The 16,527-nt window shown below is 37.3% G+C and overlaps 1 protein-coding gene across 6 annotated transcripts in view; it reads right to left on the bottom strand.

The window, feature by feature from the left end:
* The window catches only part of TNPO1 (transportin 1), an 89,559-nt gene that overhangs the window by 46,383 nt on the left and 26,649 nt on the right, over window positions 1-16,527 (bottom strand). For 2 of the 6 annotated variants that reach the window (XM_019929872.3, XM_019929874.3), the window contains 3 exons: window positions 9,198-9,311; window positions 6,339-6,414; window positions 2,260-2,409 (listed from right to left, as the gene is read on the bottom strand). In XM_019929872.3, coding sequence (XP_019785431.1) covers window positions 2,260-2,409; window positions 6,339-6,414; window positions 9,198-9,311 — 340 coding nt within the window. Of the gene's footprint in view, window positions 1-2,259; window positions 2,410-6,338; window positions 6,415-8,586; window positions 8,880-9,197; window positions 9,312-9,443; window positions 9,597-16,527 lie in introns of those variants that run through there. The other 4 variants (XM_019929873.3, XM_033852931.2, XM_019929871.3 and 1 more) reach the window with 4 other exon arrangements.

The raw sequence follows: 16,527 nt of genomic DNA, 5'->3' as shown, positions 1-16,527 counted from the left end.
TTACTCTGTAAAAAAAATTTAAAAGAAGAGAAAAAGTTCTCTCTTCATAGTTATTTTGAGAATACAGTGAGATAGGCATACAAAATGCCAGGCATATAGTAAATACTCAATAATTATTATTGAACAGCAAATTCTACTGTCTGTGTATATAAATTCTCTTTAAGTTTTCCATTGTTAGTTTTGAGAAGGTTGCTCCCAATGGTAAAGAGTTAAAAAATGTAAAGAGTAAAGTTGTTAGCCAAGATTTACTCTCCACTAAAAAAATTAAATTACATGGTAAGGGTCTTAAAATGATAGCATTTTTAAGATATAACCCGTACAATTAAGTGGCCTTCTGGTAAGATCAAAAAGCAGCGAGACTAATAGATCTGTTCCTTCTTGCCATGTATTCTTTCCTGAAGTTAAAACATGAAAGAATTGAGGGAAAGAGAAATTTCTGGATCTGCCTAAAGGAAACCAAACATGTCTTAAAACAAGCAATAATAAAAATTAAACACAAACTAAAACTTGGTACTAAGAGTCTGCTGACATTCATGACTTCTGCTGAGAGAATATTGAAGAATGTTGACAGACTGACAAATTCAAATTAATTTGGCCCCATATAATCTCATCCACTCTCAAAAAATATTCTAATGCCAATGCAGTTGCAAAAAGTGAAAAATTGTAATTCTCAGTGTTTCAACAAAGATGGGAGTGAAAACTGATGTGCTTGGCAATACCTATTAAAATTTTAAATGTTTAAAAAACACACTCTGACCCAGTAATACCACTTCTACGAATGAATTCTATAGAAACTTTCTCACCTGTGTATGAAATACATAAAAGGATGTTCACTGAAATAATAAAATTACAAACCATACATTCTTTAACAAGGAGAAACAATTTTACACCTCTCTAATGGATTACCAGTCACTGAAATGTGGTCCTTCCCAATACACTTCCTTGGCAAGATTTACCATATGTACTGTTAAGATTAAAAAAATTTTAAGAAGACTGGTATACACTGGTACACCATCCATTTTACCACTGTCAAGAGTCTGGTAGAAAATCAGGAGTATATGAGGGTCCATGAGAATAACCTAGGGAGACCCTTTCCTCAAATTATAAATGCCCTCTACATATCCTATTTAAAAATCAGCGCTGGGCTTCCCTGGTGGCGCAGTGGTTGAGAGTCCGCCTGCCGATGTAGGGGACACGGGTTCGTGCCCCGGTCCGGGAAGATCCCACATGCCGCGGAGCAGCTGGGCCCGTGAGCCATGGCCGATGGGCCTGCGCGTCCGGAGCCTGTGCTCCGCAACGGGAGAGGCCACAACAGTGAGAGGCCCGCGTACCGCAAAAACAAAACAAAACAAAACAAAACAAAAAAAATCAGCGTTAATAATGGCAATATTTAATATTTGGAGGGAAGTTACAGAGCCTCTGCTTTGTGAATAAGAGATGAACTGGGGACTTTTCAAACCTACCATGAGACAAAATATACAAAGGCAGAGAACTTTTAATGAAAATGATTGGAGGTTCTTAACTGAATTCCATTTAACCAACCTGCCAGAGGAACAGAAGCTTTCCAGGTCCTTGTGAAACATAGCTGCTGAAACCCCATGGCATATGGAATCTACCCACTGGTGGGCTATTGTGCAGTACATGTCTATTTCCACTTCTACCAGATGATGTGTGTGCTTACCCACAGTCAGTTGTATTGGCTCCCAAACCTACTTATTCCAGTTACTATGAACTAAGCATTTTAACAGTCTTTCATAAAATGGTAGAAAGTTGTTCTTTCACTAAAAACAAGTTGAACACTGAAAAAGACTCAAAAATTACTGTAATTAGGTACAGACAAGGCAAATATGAATTAAAAACAAGGGGGGGATATAGTGAAAATCTAAGGTCCTGCACGGAAGATGTTTTACAAAGAAGTTTTTCTTCACATGTAAAAGAAAGTGAAACTGGAAATTATACCCCATGTATGACACAAGGAAGACATAATTAAGGAACCCACAGAAAAAACAGTAGTCCTAGATGAATATCACTTGTTAATGCCCCACTGTAACCAACTTTGATTAAGCAACTACTAGTGAACCTGGTCTCACTGGATTAAGAGAGCTTTTAGTAACATTATTTCAAAAGCAGCAATGAAAAATTTTCCCCATCACAATTCAACATGAAATGGATGATAAAAATTCCAATGGAAATGGTCTGCCGTATCAGAAACCAACCCAGTTAAAAACACGATAAGCAAAATTGTGACAGATTACTTACCTACAGTAGCTCTAATCAAAGGAGAGGAGTCACCGATATTGTTTAAACATTCACTCTTAATAAAGTCTGTTACACCATTTGGGAAGTTCTGAAAGTGTGCTTTCACATTATTCTTCAAAATTAGACCACTCAAAGATCTTGTGGGTTCATCTGTAACAAAGTAACAACAGCACTGAGTTTTAAAGTAGTTTTCATTTCAAAATATACCAAGAACGGTAACTTTAAAAATGTATTCAGAAACTGATTGTAACATTTCATTAATTTGCTATAACCAGGAAAAAAAATACCATAAATGATTATCCAAGGATTAGCTCCATGATTTATAGTTCAGGGTTTCTCAACCTTGGCACTATTGACATTTTGGGCCAGGTAATTCTTTGTTGAGGAGTGCTGTCCTGTGCACTGTAAGATGTTTAGCAGTATCACTGGCCGTAGGTGCCAGTATTACCTCTCCAAGTTGTGACAACCAAAAATGTTTCCAGATAATGTCAAATGTCTCATTGGGCAGCGGACACACACACACACACACACACACACACACACAAAACTGCACCTGGTTGAGAACCACTGATTTAATTTAAGTTAATTTAGTTTATATATGGCCAATGTACTCAAGCTTTATTGGTACCTGATATAAACATCAAATTACAGATCTGAAAGTATTAGTCACTAAAGATATCCTATTAAAAAATTAAGTGGACAAAGAACATATGGGATCACCTTCACATACAAATAACTGCCGTTCATTTATATCATGTCTTTCACTTGCCTCTGAGCTAAAAAAAAAAGGGGGGGTGGGGAGTAAAACAGTATTTAAATTTCCAGAAGTTTTTAAAAAATACAATCTACGTAAAAGAAGTTTAATCCGTAGATAGTACTAACAAATTTTCCAAGAACCAATTTAATATTAGAATATAACCAATGCTTTAACAATTGGCCTCATCACCAACAATATTAGCAACAGTTAACATTTTCTGAATGTTTATTAGGTACTAAACACTGCTAAGTGTTTCCAAGTAGTTTGCATTTAATCCTCACAACCTCATGAGACAGCAGTTGTTATCTCCACTGCACAATCAAGGAAACTGAGGCCTTTGCCAAAGTCACACAAGGCTACGAAGTGGGGAAGCCAAAACATCAACCTTAGGAGCCTGGCTCCAGAGCCTACACTTGATGCATGGTACAGGATCACCCTCCTCAAAGGGCTGGAAGACATGAACAGCTGGTGTATTGAACACAATATGCTGTTTCAGCACTACTGTTTTACATGCTTTATTAAAAAATAAAACCACCCAAGCTTGTTCTAGTTAGTAGTATGCTCTCAAAGTCTGATTGGCATTGAAATGTTCAGGGGTACAGGACAGGAGGAGGCAAAAAGATAGTGTTTCCTTGCATATAAACCCCATTCAAGCCATCACAGCAATAGAGCCTACGAGCTCTTTATGCCACCCTCTCAAAATTTCTTCCTGGTTTCAATTACCATCATTCAATCAGTAACTTATAATGAAACAAAAACACTTCTAAATTCTCTTGAAAGTTTAAAACTTCCATAAAATAAATGAATAGATTTATTTAACTTTATAAATTTAACTTCCTCGAGCAATAAGCTTTTCTTAAGCCAGCCATCAATAATTCAGTCATGTAATTTTTAATGGCATGTGTATTTGTTTATAAGAAATACACTATATCATTTTTACAATTAAGATTACAAGATGAAGTTTCAAAAAAATCACGAGGTGTGGGCTTCCCTGGTGGCGCAGTGGCTGAGAGTCCTCCTGCCGATGCAGGGGACGCGGGTTTGTGCCCCGGTCCGGGAAGATCCCACATGCCGCGGAGCGGCTGGGTCCGTGAGCCATGGCCGCTGAGCCTGCGCGTCCGGAGCCTGTGCTCCACAACGGGAGAGGCCACAACAGTGAGAGGCCCGCGTACCGCAAAAAAAAATCACTAAGTGAAATGATTTAAAATTAAAAACATAAAACATTTTATATCAAAATACTTATTTTAATTAAAAATATCCCCAGTCCCAAATTCATTTAGAAGAGCCCAAAATTAACCACGTCCTCTTTTTAAAAAGACTACTTTACTAGGTCTCAATTCTCATCTGTAAAGTGAGGGAAGTAGATGAGCTAATCTCTGAGGTCTCTCCACATCTAAAATTTTACTCCATGATTTAGTGTAAACAAATTCACATGAGGAATGGCAAAAAGGTCCCTAAATAAATAAGCATTTTCATTTCAAGAATTTACTTACGTTCCTTCTCTAATATGGATGGCCACAATGCTAATTTTTTTAAATAGAAAACTAGATATAGCAAACTTGTGTCCCAAATAAATGAATAAACACAGGAAGAAATACTAAGTATTACATAAAATCCTTTCCAACATTTTGTGGTTTTGTAATTAATAGGTCTTTTGGGAGGCAGTTACACACCCAACCTCTCCTGCTATTTGAATTGTAAGTTTGTCTGCTTTTAAAAATACTTGATGTACCTCATAGCCCAAGAAAGTTTTAAGAAAGAGTATAATATTATACCAATCTTAATATTTGGAATTCAGGATGAAGACATGACAGAATAGATGACTTGGTGAAAACAAACTTAAATTTTTCAAGTTAAACAACATAGTTTAGAAAAATTCATTTACTAAATCTTTAAGTCCTTATAGAATTATCTGATTACAACTACGATGTGGGAAAAATAAAATTTCTATATTAAGAAATAACACATCATATTAACGTATATTTATCAAACTAGGAATATTAATTGCTGAATGTAAAGATATGTTGAAGGACTTTCTAGTTTCTTAAAATTTAAAAATTTAAAGTTTCTCTTACATGCCTCAATCACAAATTAAAATCCCTAAAATTAACTAGAAAATTTGAAAATAATTCAAAATAAATCATTATACTGTGCATGAATTATTAAAATCTGAATAAACACAAGATTAGTGAGATTTTAAGGCCGTTAATCCACTCGCTAGTGCTTGGAGTTGAAACCTTATGGACGGTCTGATAGGCTAACACAGGCATTTTGTAGCTGAAAAAAGCAAGAGAGGTGAAATGAGTGTCAGAGTCTAAGACTTATTTCTCAGCTCCAAGTGTAGTAGTTTTTACTAATTGCACTATGGCTTCTGAAAGGGTATAGTGCTTTCATTTAGAGGCCAGTCAGTTGCTCAAAAAATACTTGAGTGCTTCTGGGTGTCTGACAATGTTCCAGGAAGGGAATACTCAAATAACTCTACGAAGAACACCTGTCACTACAATGTAAGCGCCACGAGGGCAGATTCTCATTTATTTTGTTCACTTTTATTGCCCCTGAGCGAGCAAACTGCCTGGCAGAGAAGAGGTGCTCAATAAATACTTGTAAAATGAATAAAGTCGAGATGGACACACTACTTGTATTAGAAACAATCAAATGATCGTGTCATTTAAAAATCAGATGATCATGTCATTTAAAAATCAGGCTGTTATAGAGGTAATTTAAAACTGTTGTAGAATAGTTAATGAAAAAGTTTCATGTATACTGTTACAAGGTTTAAAAAAGTTACAGGAGTCTATAAATAGAACTATCCTTTTTCTGGTTAAAATTTAAAACAGTACATAGCCATATAAAGGAGTATAGAATTAAGAGATTAACAATTGTCTCTGAGTGATGGGATTACACATGACTTTTCATTTTGGTTATATGAACTTTTAATCATACAAATATGATCACACATACAGTCAGTTATTTAGCAAATCCTGCATTCAATCTGTGTATTAAAAGAAATCAGTCTCTATGACATTCATGTAAAAGGACTGAAGCAAAACACCAAAACACCAAAGTAGACTTTACAACATTCTTTTCATTTGCAAAGAATGAGTGAATTTATTACAAAAACACTCAATTAACAACTGAATGCTCATTAAGCATCCAAATGCTTAGAGTGATAGTAACTCTTTCATTCCACATGTTTAAAGCAAGTGGGTTACTACAAAGTGAAATCCTTTGAAATAAGTAACCCTTCGAATATTTTAACACATCTCAAAGACAAAATCTGAAGTGTAAGAAACTTTTTAGTTACCACACAAACCCTACTTACCTTCAGATTTTAATTTTGTAAGAACAAAAATCAGGTAGTTGTTAAAGTCTGGATATTGATTGAGTTGTTCCAGTTTCTAGAACAAACAGTAGTTAAGGAAACTTCTCAGTGTAATCTAAGGAAGGAATTAGGCAGTTTTAACCTAAAATCAAGAACCTCTTTTGTTATTTTTAGCCTTGCATTTTTTCCAGTAAGAACAAAAGTTATCTTATTAAAACCATCAATATGCTATTCAAGAACACACCAATGGTCGTGTTAAACCTCTTGTGCGCTTTATGGCTGAAATATTAATATTTTACATCAATTATATTCAAGACAACATAAGCCAAGCTCCACCTTCAGCAAGGCGCATATCATATGAAAAACATTTTCAAAACAATTTCTTTGATTTATCTGAACTTAAAAAAAAACCCTAATCAGAAAGGTATTTATAAAATAATGACAAAAATGAAAAGCATCTCAAAGAAAGAAAAACAAGTCTCTTAAAGATCACTTAGGGAAATTAACTTTATAAAATCGCCTTTTAACTTAAAGTACTTTTATTAGACTCATTTGTTCTTTAGAATTCAAAAAGTTAAGATAAAATGCTATTTATGTGCAAGTCTACACATCAAACCTTATAACAGTCAGCGTTATAAAATTGCCACACTGCAACAGTTCTGCAGTTCTGCCCCCCCACCCCCCAACAAGACCTAACGTTTCCAGTGACACCAACGTGCAGGTATTTCATTCTGTTGGCAGGCAACAATGACATAATGCTCTACTATGTCTTTCTTCATGCCCTCTAATCCCTAACATGCTTTTTAATAACACCTCTAATTGTGTTTTATTAGACAGAATTTTCTCAATAGACCTAAATCTTTAAATTAAATCCACGATACACACTCTAGGAACACCATATTAGCTACTTATTATACACTAGAATACTCTCAGTGTTCAGTGCTCAGAACATAAATTAACTATCAAAATACATTTCTCTAGAAAAATTCCAAGGTGTACTTTCTTTGACCAAAAAACCCTAGTGATTTATTTCTTTAGTGAACAGCCAAGATTAACAGCATGCTGATAAGCTAATAATCTTTTATAAATATTTCCTGATAAGGTTCACTTTCTCAGGACTTGAGCTATCTATCCATAATAGTATAACGGTCTTTCTGAAAGTGCTCAAGCCTATACAAAAACAATAATTACATTCCCTCCAAAGGAGACATAAAAGAACAAGGTCGTTATTAGGCACTCTGAAAATATAAAGCAGTGAGTATTTTTAAAATACTATTAACCTTTATCTACTGAAATTTAATTTGTTCCTTATGCAGAGGGCATACTATGCTCCAGGCACACAGAATAAACCGTAAATTTGATTCCTAGCGCACGCCTAGTACTGAGCATATAAAAAGTACTTAATAAATATGTACTAAAACAAAAAATTATGACATACAGTGCTGTACAAGAAATTACAATGCAGTTTTGGGATTGGCTAACTTAAGAAATTAACTGTCACATAGCACCTACAATTCATCAACTATCAACTTTTATCATTTCTACAGCTATGACAACACAAATTAAGACTGAGCCACAACAATGTTTCAAATACAAGCTCCAATACACCCCAAAACGACTATTCTTCCCTCAGTACTAGCAGTATACAAGCGAAATGGCTTAAAAAAAAAAACAAACAAACCAAGTAGACCTAAATCATTAACACCTCCATTTTAAAATAAACAGTATTAATTAACCAAAAGGCTAGATACTTACCTACTGAAAAGTTTTAAGTTACAGCAATGTAGTACTTCTTTGAGAAACTTATTTACCAGAACTTCTCAAGTAACTGTATTTAACTTAACGTTTATAGTGTTTTAAATTTAAATACGTCCAAACTACGCCAAAAGAGCTTACTTACCAAATGCCATACTAAGCAATCTTCCGTTTATTAACAATAAAAATTAAGAGTTGTTTTTTTTTTTTTGCAAACAGCAGACTTAAGTTTCCTAAACAATTAACTTCGTCTTAAAATAAGAGATAAAACGGTTATTTCTGATCGGGTGAATTTGTTTCCCTTATTGGATGCAGCAAGAGCTCTCCATTTGACCACAGTTTAGGGCACTACAGAAAGCACACAGTAGAGGTTTTGCTTCTTCTCTTAAGCCTTTCTGCCTCTAAATCCGTAGTAAAAGGACCAGCAAACTCGGTAAAGACTTGGTAATTGAGCAGACCGTCTTGAGCCAAAGATTTAAAAAGAAAATCTCACTTGGGAGGCAGGGAGCTCGCAACAGGTGTTGGCACGAACAGACCCGGGGTGAGGCCCGAGACCCCTCACTTCTTGGTTTCCAGCCCTTCCGGGCAAGGGCCTGGCAGAAACCCCAGGCCCAACACCCAGGCGGTTCAAACCCCGCGCCAGCTCCACCCCACTCAGGCCGCCGATCTCCGCCGCGCATACAGCGCTCTGCCCGCCGCCCCCTCCGCGCATTGTGTGGGCCGGGGCGTCGGTCGGGGGTCAGCGCCGGCACCCGTCTGCTCCGCTCTCCACCCCCGTCAGCCGGTCAGCAGCGGGCGGGGACGTGACGGGCGGCCGACTCACATGTCGCGATTGCGGGCGGCGGCCAGCAGCCCCCAGCCTCCCGCGGGCCGGAAGCCGGCGGGCGCTGCGGCGCTCCGAACCGGAGGCACGAGGGCCGCGTGCGCGAGGCGGCGGGCAGGGGCGGCGGCGGGCGGGCCTCTCCTCACGGGCTGGCGGACGGAGGGCGGAGGGATCCGGGGAGCGGGAGGAGGGGGAGGGGCGGCGGGAGCCACCCGGCCGCCGAGAGCGGGCCCCGCGCAGGGCAAGCTGCGCGGGCGGCGGCGAGGCCTCAGAAAGGATACTTGTTGCACGGTTCTCTGGATGGTGGTGTCGGGGGACTGGGACTCCTTCAGCAGCTGCAGGATTTGCTGAAGCCCTTGCTCGTCAGGTTTCCACTCATACTCCATCTTGGTTTGCTGCAAATAAAGCCAGACACAGGAAGAGACGGAGCAAATGTTACTCCCCGTGCATAGGCCCGAGGGTTTCCCGCGCCAAGCACCCCCCTCCTCCCCGCAGAACGACCCTTGCGCTCCCCGGACGCCTCGGACCTGCCTGGGGCGCCCCGAAAGAAGTCTCGGACGCTGAAACACGGGGAAACTGATCCTAGCAGCTCGGCCGCCAATGTCTGCTGCTGCTGCCGCCGCGGCCGCCGAGCGCAAGGAGCCGACCAGACTGAGTCACCGCGAATTTGCAATCTGGCCCCTAGATCCGCTCACGGGAGCCCCCTGGGTCCTAGTGCCACGCAGTTTTCTCCAACCCAACTCTAGTTCCATCCAGATTATTACTGATTTAAGGGCTAATCAAAAATCAAGTCCTTATCAAAATCCCTGCGAAACACCTGAAGAGATCTGATTTTGGGTTTCAGTCATTTTAAGTTAACATGGTTAGTAATTAAGAATGACTGTAATAAGGAAAAAAGCCTGATAATTCCCCCCGACAGCTGAACAATACTTGAGAAGAAATAAAAATGTTTACATTTCAGTTTGATATATAAAGCACTAAATACTAATATTTAGTCTAAAACATTAAAGATGCATTGCAATCACAACCCACACTTCGATAAACACTACATGTTGCATTTACATTTGCATAATTTGACCGAAAAAATGCATCCTTTCATAAACTTCAACTTTTGAACTCTTTATTAAGAGTTCTTTATTATAAACTCTTTATTAGTTTATTTCAGGTGAAATAAACTCCACCTGAAATAACTGCATTTCACAACTAATGACTTTGGGCTGAAGAAATAGAAGAAAAATAACGCAATTTTACAACTGGATAGTGTTGAATTCTATTAACGTGTTTTCACATACATTTTCTCATTTTATTATCACTCCGACCGGAGGAAGCATTATTTGCCCCCATGTGGCAACTATGGAGCAAAAAGATCAGAGGAAATTACAACAGTTAATTAGTTAAGATTGGGAGGACAATATAGGTTTCTTAAACTACCATGAGTTGCATCTGCTACAATCAATGGAAACTATCATATCAATGAGTTTCTTTAAAACTAAATGCTTAAATAGAAACAAAACTTAAGTATCAGGCATGAATTATTGTAAAAATCAAACTGAATTTTCTGAAGGAGAAGATGTTTTCATATGGATCTACTACTACTTGATGGTTTGACAACTGAATTTAGTCCCTTCCTAGCAGGGGTTAAAAAAAATTACCTGACCTTACAGTACCTCTCTAGTTAGCAGTGTTTTTCTGTTTTTAAAAAACCTTTTCCTCTCTCCTTCTTCACCTTTATTTTCTGCTTAATATCCTGTAATCTGGCTTTGCTCACTGAATTCTACCAACTTCCTAAATGATCCAACACCCAAACAAAACCCCCCAAAACAAAAATGATATCTGGACATAATATCTATTAATAATATTGTAGTGTTTTTATTCCAGTCTCCATTCTGTGTGTTTATATGTTTTATAATAATGGGATTGTCTTGTTTCTTGGCCAATTCCATATATCATTAAATATTAAAAGTATTTTTAAAAGAATTATTCCATTGTATTGACATGCCATAATTTTAATAAACTTTCAATTGATATAATATATACAATAACCTGTACAAATCATAAGCATACAAGTAGATGGATTTTTATAAAGTGAATACCTGTGTGACCAACATCCACATCAAGATAAAGATCATTACCAGTACCAAGGTTTCTCTTGTACCCATTCTCGGTCATCAACCCATGCCATAATCCCTATTATAATTTCTATCACTATAGACCTCTCCCCTTTCCCTCTTGACTTTTTTACTTCAGAAACTTCAAAAAAACTTTACAAAAATAATATTACAACAAATCAAACAACATGGTTGTACAAAATAGTTAATTCAATTTCATCACTAAGCTTACCTCCCTGACAGAATCAGTTTTAACAGTTTGATATGAATCCTTCTACACCTTTCTCTATTCTCAAACATACACATAGCTCTGGTTTGTTTTTTAGGATCATGCCACATACTACACTCTATTAACTAAAAACTTTAAAACACATAATATCGCATGGCCATCATTCCAGGCCACTACATATAGATTTAACTTTTCACTTTTTAATAGTTGCACATTGGTCTTTAGAATGGATAGAACATAACTTGTTCAACTATTTCCTGATTGGCTTCCAGGTTTCTTCTACTTTTTTGTGACTACAAACAACAAGGCAAAACACATTCTTGTACTAATGTCCCCCTACCCAGTAATGGCAACCCAGTGCGATTATTAGGCCAAAAGTATGTGTATTTAAAAATTTCTAATAGTTATTACCAGGTTACTTTCCAAAAACAGTTGCAATCCACACTCACCAATAATATGTTTCCCATATATCCACCAGCACGTTCTTTTAATTTTGGTTAATCTAATGGGTGAATATTTTAAATTTCTCCTGTTCCTGGACGGGGGAGGGAGTGGGTGAAGAGGGGGTGAGGAACCTTAAAGTCTGAGCCTTAGTTATGAGTTGAGCTGCTACCATGCATATCCCACCTGTTGAGGTGACAACTGGATACCTACTTAACTCCTTAGCTGCCTTTCTGAAAAAGAAACTAATGCCAGGGGCCAAGAGCAGCCAAGTCCAAAAGATACCTTCATCATACCTATCCTGAGGATGGCTGCCCCATATCATTACCATGCTTCCTTCTTTATCCCTGCATCAAATAAACAGAAGTCTTTTTCTTTTTGAATAGCTTAGTATTAAGAACATTTAATGTGATCAGCCTGTGATGATGAGATAGGAAGAACTGAGATAAACTGTTCCCTCACACCTTACTCAAGTTATCTGGAACAAAAGGCTCTCAAAAATATTTGATTGTTGGGCTTCCCTGGTGGCACAGTGGTTAAGAACCTGCCTGCCAATGCAGGGGACACGGGTTCGAGCCCTGCTCTGGGAAGATCCCACATGCCGCGGAGCAACTAAGCCCGTGAGCCACAACTACTGAGCCTGCGCATCTAGAGCCTGTGCTCCACAACAAGAGAAGCCACGACAATGAGAAGCCCGCGCACTGCGATGAAGAGTAGCCCCCGCTCGCCGCAACTAGAGAAAGCCTGTGCACAGAAACGAAGACCCAACACAGCCAAAAATAAATAAATAAATAAATTTATTAAAAAAAAAAAGAAAAATATTTGATTGTTAATTGCTTGATAAGAGATCTCAGGCCACTTTGAACTTCTATACCAAATTTTTAAATTGTGGTAAAATATACATAATATAAAATTTAGCATTTTAACCATTTAAAGTGTACAGTTCAGTGGCATTAAGTACATTTTCATTGTTGTACAACCATTGCCACCTCTATCTCCAGAACTTACCGCATTTTAATAGCCATTAAAATTAGGAAGAATCTTATCCTAGGGTAGCCAGAGATATCCCAGGGTTATTTACATAATGTCTGAAGTACTTCAAGCTAACCAAGCACACCAGAATTATGAGGTAGAAATCGTTTACTTAAACAGTAAACTACATCTATATTAATTAGAATATCAAGATTAATATTAAATTTTCTTAAAATAGTTACTATTCTTTTCGTACATTGAAGACTCAGAAATGTTTCAGAAAAGGGAAACAGCGCTTCAAATTTTTCTCTTTTAGAGTACACAAATCATGCTGGTTGGCCCATGACATTCAATGGTAAGTCCCCGCGCCCCCACAAAAGGCATTTCAATAAGCCAAGACAGTTATTTGAACTATCTGTACAGAAGCTGGCACCAGAATAAAAAGCTTGCAAGAGGTAAGTTACTGTAAGATAACATCTTGGCCTTCAGAAGACTAAACTTACTCTAGTCCTAAACTGTTAAGAACTTGAATTTACATTAAAAATTTGAATTTACTAGAGTTTATGAGAGATAAAGAACCCAGACTGGTTGAAGTAAAAATAAGGCAGACAGAAGGTCTGGACTCAACCAACCTAAATTTAAATCCTAGTTCTTTCACTTAGTAGCAGTGAAAACCTGGGCAAGTTAATTAATCTCTCTGAGCCTCAGTTTCCCAACTATAAAATGAGAACATACTGACTCTGTAATAGGATTATAGATACTTGCCTGGCATACAGTATGGTTTGAAATTTAGAGGCTGTGTTTGTTACATCAATCAATGATTTTCTGCTGCCTGCAAGATGAAATCTAACTTCTTTTTCATGGAAGAGGCTCTTCATGATCTGGTCCATCACCTCCAGGGACAGCTTTATCTCTTACAACTCAACCTCCAACTTTTATGCTCCAGCAATACCAGCTGTGCCTCTCATACCTCTGAGCCTTTGAATAGGGACTTTCTGTCTGGAGTGAACTCTTTAAATTTGACCATTTGGCAAACTCCATCTCACTCTTCAGAGATATGCTCCTCTACTCAGTTTCCAGGTATTTACTGAGAGTCTTCCTTGGCACTATGATTGGTACTGGATACTACTATTTCTCTTCTCTAACATTACTGTAGGACCTCCCCACAAGACTTAAGTATTTTTTTCATTACAAATCTATAGTTTATGGCTATTTCCATTTCACAAACTGTCATATTATAATTATTTCCAGGTCTGTCTTAGCAACACATCATGTGTTCCTTGAGAGCAGTGATAGTATCTTTTTGCCCCTTTGAATCACTCTAGCAGAGGGGTTCAATAAGTATTTGCTGAATAGATACTATTATTGTTCATTACTCAAATACTATTATTGTCCATTAATTCAACTGAATAAATATTAAGCTGAGCAACTACCATGTACTCAGTGAGCATTAGAGATTCAAAGGTAAGTAAAATACTGTTCTTGCCCTAAGTTCTCATTTAGTGACAGAGACAGATGCACTACCTATGAATGAAGTATGTGATTGAAATGCAATAGGAAAAAAAAGAAAATATTTTGCCAGGAAGAAAGATGTGCTTTTCTCCCATATGCTTCAGAGTCTTTCTTCTCTCCTAATTTCAATTAAATTCAAACAAATATTTACTGAGCAGTCAAATGTTTCCACCTATATGGTGAATCACCATGAATGTGATAAATGTTGCCATCAGTGACATGATTTCCCAAAATGGTGAACAATTCTTGGTAGAGTTCCAAGCAAAACAAGGTACAATCTTCCTTCAATAATACAGTAGTTTTATTCCTGGAAAACTCAACATTTAATTAAAATCCTGCAAAAAATTCCATGTGCATATGTGAAACTAAGACTCTAGGCTCTGACAGCTATGAACAGATTTTTTTCACCTATGTAACTCCCTAATGGGACATTCAAAAGTCATTCAGGGCTCCAGACAATTCTTAATGATGAACATCTAGTACCCCTCAGCTCCACCTACTAAGTGGCAAGAGCACCTCCCAATTACTAGGACATTCCCCTCCCCCCTCAGAGAGTGGCGCTGCCTCAGTGGAGAATGACTGTGGTAGGGGATAGTACCAGGGGCTGTGGGGACATTATGCTAACCCAGTTAAGAAGTCAGGAAAGGACTTTCTTGAGGAAGTGACTTTTTACCTGAGATCTAGTAGGACTTACTAAAAAGTGAAAGTGAGAGGAAGGCAGGGCTAGGAAGACCTCACAGACTATGTTAGGAAGTTTGACTCAAACCCAACTAACCTTGTTCCAGGGTCCAGTCTCTAAGCCCCTGATAAACTGCCTTTTAAACAGAAACATCAATTTCTGTAAACTGGGAAACTAATCATAAAGAAAACCATTTGTATACTAAAGAAATAAGATGTATTTGATACCTTTGTAGTGAGGTAGAAAAGTAAAAATCGTATTTCACTATTATAAAAATTATAATAGATCTAAAAAAGCAGTATGTATACAGTGTGAAAATATAATAAAAATGAGATATTTCAAGTATTGAGTTCAAAACATTCTAAATCTGATCTTTACAACATCCCCTTCTTGTAAGTAGGTGGCAAGTATTATCTTCATTTGACAAGCAGATAAATCAAAATACAGCTTAAGTCATCTGCTGAATCATTTGCTGAATGTGAATCAGATCTTCCAAAATAAAATGTCTCTTACACTGGTTTTTTACAAAAAGATGTTATGATGAACAAGAATGAAAAAAAAAATCAGAGATGTCTAGAGGGCTAAAAAGAGCATGCTATTTTTTTAAAAGTTATTTAATAAAACTTTTATAAGAAATTGAACCAAAATTCAGGTATGAAGGGAAAGAAGGGAAAGTCTAAAGGCAGATGATTATTAGTAACTTTTTAAAAATGAGGTTTTTTTTTTAATGTCAAAGAATGAAAATGTCGACAGGCTTGCTAAATAATAGATATCAGTAGAACTAGAAGGTTCTTCAAGAGATTCTATAAAGTAATCAGAGATTAAGGATCAAACAAAAAAAGGGAGGAAAAAGCAAAAGCAACCATTGAGCCCAAGCTACTTGAGGAAATGAGCTCAACTAGATTAAAGGGCAGGGACCACAGCATATGGATCCTCTGATGTTACATGGTGCTAGACACATAGTAGGTTTTAAATTGTTCTTGACTGATTGATTAGGGTGATGGATCTCATTCACCACTTGGAAGAATTATGCTAAGAGGTTAAAATTATAATCCTCTGGCATCACAATTTATTGTCGCCTAAGAGCTGAAAGATTTACAGAAAAAAAAAAGAAAATGAAAAATAAGTACTATGGAAAATTTAAATAAATGTATTCTTAGAGTGCCCTTTCAGGAAGACCTCTGAAGACGACTAGTCATGAGACTCAAGTGCTAAAGTTTACAAACAAACATTTTTTTAAAAAGACTAGTATCAAACTGAGCAGGTTACAAGAAGGAAAACTAGATCTCAAAACTCACTCCAATCTACAATCAGGTACTTCCTATATAATTCAGTTCATTAAATATTCACAGCAGCACTATGAGGTAGATATTAAACTCTACTTTATATTAACTGAGGTTGAAAGAGGTTAAGTAGCTTGCCCAGCCAGTACGTGGCAGATTGAGCATTGAAAACAACATCTGTGTAATTCCAAAGTCTGGACTGTGTCTAGTAAAAAAAGCAACCCTGCTAGCATTTATGGAGCACTTCTATGTGCCAGTTATTATACTAAGTGATTTAAATGCATGATCTCATTTAATTCCATGAGTAGGGACTACTATTACCTCCATTTCATAGAAGAGTAACAGGCTTAAGAAAAGTTGAGTAATGTGTCCAAGGTCACAGAAATG

This window comes from Tursiops truncatus, chromosome 3 (assembly GCF_011762595.2).
Source record: "Tursiops truncatus isolate mTurTru1 chromosome 3, mTurTru1.mat.Y, whole genome shotgun sequence".
Classification (NCBI taxonomy): Eukaryota; Metazoa; Chordata; class Mammalia; order Artiodactyla; family Delphinidae; genus Tursiops; species Tursiops truncatus.
Note: the sequence above shows the minus strand (reverse complement) of the source record. Positions and strands in the feature narration are given on the sequence as shown.